The 2,732-nt window shown below is 60.1% G+C and overlaps 2 protein-coding genes across 2 annotated transcripts; one reads left to right on the forward strand and one right to left on the reverse strand.

Moving 5' to 3' along the window:
• Positions 1–498: 498 nt before the first annotated feature.
• BXZ73DRAFT_112040 (uncharacterized protein) lies at positions 499–1,221 on the forward strand (the record flags this gene model as incomplete). The annotated part of the gene is made up of 3 exons (XM_048017439.1): positions 499–718; positions 805–1,052; positions 1,102–1,221. The coding sequence occupies 3 exons, from the start codon at positions 499–501 to the stop codon at positions 1,219–1,221; spliced, it is 588 nt and encodes a 195-aa protein (XP_047870394.1).
• A 660-nt stretch (positions 1,222–1,881) lies between these two features.
• Positions 1,882–2,328, reverse strand: BXZ73DRAFT_112041 (uncharacterized protein; the record flags this gene model as incomplete). The annotated part of the gene is made up of 3 exons (XM_048017440.1): positions 1,882–1,949; positions 2,000–2,096; positions 2,155–2,328. 3 exons carry the CDS (start codon positions 2,326–2,328, stop codon positions 1,882–1,884), a joined length of 339 nt encoding a protein of 112 aa, XP_047870395.1.
• Positions 2,329–2,732: the final 404 nt, after the last annotated feature.

Genomic DNA, 2,732 nt, shown 5'->3' on the forward strand with positions numbered 1-2,732 from the left:
CGACTGGCGTCACATGGAGGCGCGGTTTCTGTGCGCAGGTGCCAAATATCCTCCTCGATCTCAGTCGAAGGTCCCGCCGTGCCTCCGCCCGATGCGCTGTCTTCCACTAGAGATCTCAATCAGGGGAACACAGCGACCAAGCTCCGAAACGCGAGTTCGTATCCACCTTCGCCATTTGTGGGACTCCCGACGCTGACCGCTGCGTCTTCACACAGCCCTGCGGATTTCCTCGCGGCAGTGGACGCGGCTACCAACTCCACACACAAAACGTCCACGGCGCCCGACAGAGACCAGGACCCAAATACTCATCAGCCTCAAAGAACTGCTGAACCCGCAAACGCACAGACTCAGAATGGGACAAATTGTGGTACACACGCGTTCCAGAATATCCGTGACGCCGGAACGTTGCACTCGGTGCGTCTGCGACTTCACCTTCAACCCCGTCGAAGTCAGAGCGCTCACCGTGTGACCGCAGCTGCCTTCGCGGCAGCTCACCGGATGCAAACGCTCGTCAGCGACCGTGGCCTCCGACGCGCAGACCCGCCTTCTCAAGACGTCCTCACCGGCGAGTTCAAGTTCATGCAGGCATATCGCCCCATCCGGGAACTCGTCGAGCACTCGGCGCCCAGGATCCGCGAGTGCGACGGCATCGCTGCGATCCAGCCGTTCGTCGCGCACGCGTTCTCCTCCTCGAAACGCTCCTCGACACGTTTGACTGGTCGCTGCCTGTATCACCGGACGACGCCTGCAGCTGGTTCTGCGAGATCCTGATCGACATACTTCAATTCCACTCCCATTCCTCAGACGGCATTCGCCATCTGGTCACACCTTCGCTCGTTGCAGCGCTTGAGAACACGTTCATACATCTCGTTGGAACGGAGGACTGGCGTCACATGGACCCGCCGAGTCTCTATGTGGGCATGTGCAAAGATCGCCTCCTCGATCTCACGTGGAAGGTCCCGCCGTGCCGGGCCCCTCCACCAGACGCGTCGTCTTCCGCCGCAGGTCCTCAACTGGAGAAACAGAGCGACCAAGCTGCGGAACCCGAGCTCGTATCCGTCCTTCATCTGTGCGATTCCCGACGCTGACCCCGTCTCACAGCCCTGCGGATTCCCCGTGGAGGCGGACGCCACTGCTACTCCACACGAAATGTCCGTGGCGCCCGACGCGGTTCCTGCCACTTTGCCGACCGTACCCACGGATATGCCGCGTGCACCTTAGATTTTCGTCGTACACGGGTTGAAGCGATGGCGTTTCGTGCGCAGGACTCCCTGAGGACGTGGGGCGATTGGTCCTGGGCTTCATTCATTCGTGTATGTCTGTATGGCGAGAACAGAGAGCGGAATAACTTGCGATGGCAGTCAGAGGCGAAATTTCATCCTCCAGCTCCGCTTCCTCTCGATTAGAAATACTGGACCTGGTTGAAGTGGACGAGACCACAACATGTCATCGAAGGATACGAGCAAACAACAAGTACACAGTGGTGCGGTCTGATTACATGTCAGCCACCGTCCGTTGTTTCGACGCCAGCGTTCCTCCACAGGCCAAGTCTCTGTTCTGACATCGGGCACTGGAACCAGAACCAGACATGAGCAGTTTTTCACCGACAGGGGGAAGCAGGGAAGGCGCTCAGAGCTTGTTCAACGCCCTCACGCGTCTTCTGCGGACCAAGCTCATCGTCATGGAACCCGTCTGCTTCGACGCGCACCCGGAGGACATCGCCGGCGTTGATGCACATCCGGTCCGTCAGGGGCAACTCGAGGAGCTCGTGAGACAAGCAAGTTGCTTCCGATCCTGGAAGCCGGCAATGTGCTCGCTCTTCTGGGTTGTTGCGGGTGGACGGAGATGGGTGGCGGGGAAGACATGCTAGATAGGGGGCACTTACAAGGTGCGGGGGTCCGACAGGTAAACAAGGGGGACGTAGATGTCGCCAAAGAATCCGACAGTTACTGGACGCGAGTGAGCTTCGGGGCGCGAGAACGAGGCCGAAGAGACCGACGTCGGACACCGTCCTCATCCGAGGACTTGATCTTGGCGAGAATGACCTCGGATCCGGAGGGACGGAAGACGCAGAGAATTGGTAGTCGTACCTCCACCTAGTGCGAGACAGACTCACCGATCTTTGTACCACAGACATCCATCTCCGTGCCGTACCTTGCCCTGCCGTACTTCCGCGAAGACGAAGACACGTGTGCACATGCCGACGCCGTGCAAGACGCGTCTCGCGTGGACCTCGTTGAGTGCATTGGTGATAGCTTGTTCCGGAGGTAGACGAGCTGAGCCGGATGTACAGCTACTGTGTCCTGTCAGCTTCACTGCGTTAGACATGGTCGGTTGCGAAGGAAGACGGGCGGACCTTGAGCTTGATCACGGAGAGCCGGAACGCAGAGGGCGTGACTCGGTGTTCTTTTCGACGCCCAGACGCTTGCAAGCACGAGATGGGCTGAGAGAGCGCGAGGCGGTCGAGAGGGCGGGGAAGGCGCGAACTCGCTCGACGCGGCGTCCACCTCGCGCGCATGACGCAATCGAGCGCCTGCGGTGACGCCTCTCCCGCCCAGCGCTTGGCGCTTGTTGACCAGCCTTGGACTCGAAGCAGGGCGCACCGCGGTCGACGCAACGCCTCATCCACGGCGTACCCGCCCATCTCGACGCGTCAAGACCTCGCCCGACACACTCACCCACAGGTTGTTGCGTCCCAGGGCATACCGCGGTCGACACAGCCTGTTACCCAT

The sequence above is a fragment of the Epithele typhae genome (assembly GCF_022376455.1).
Source record: "Epithele typhae strain CBS 203.58 chromosome Unknown BXZ73scaffold_746, whole genome shotgun sequence".
In the NCBI taxonomy this organism is placed as follows: domain Eukaryota; kingdom Fungi; phylum Basidiomycota; class Agaricomycetes; order Polyporales; family Epitheliaceae; genus Epithele; species Epithele typhae.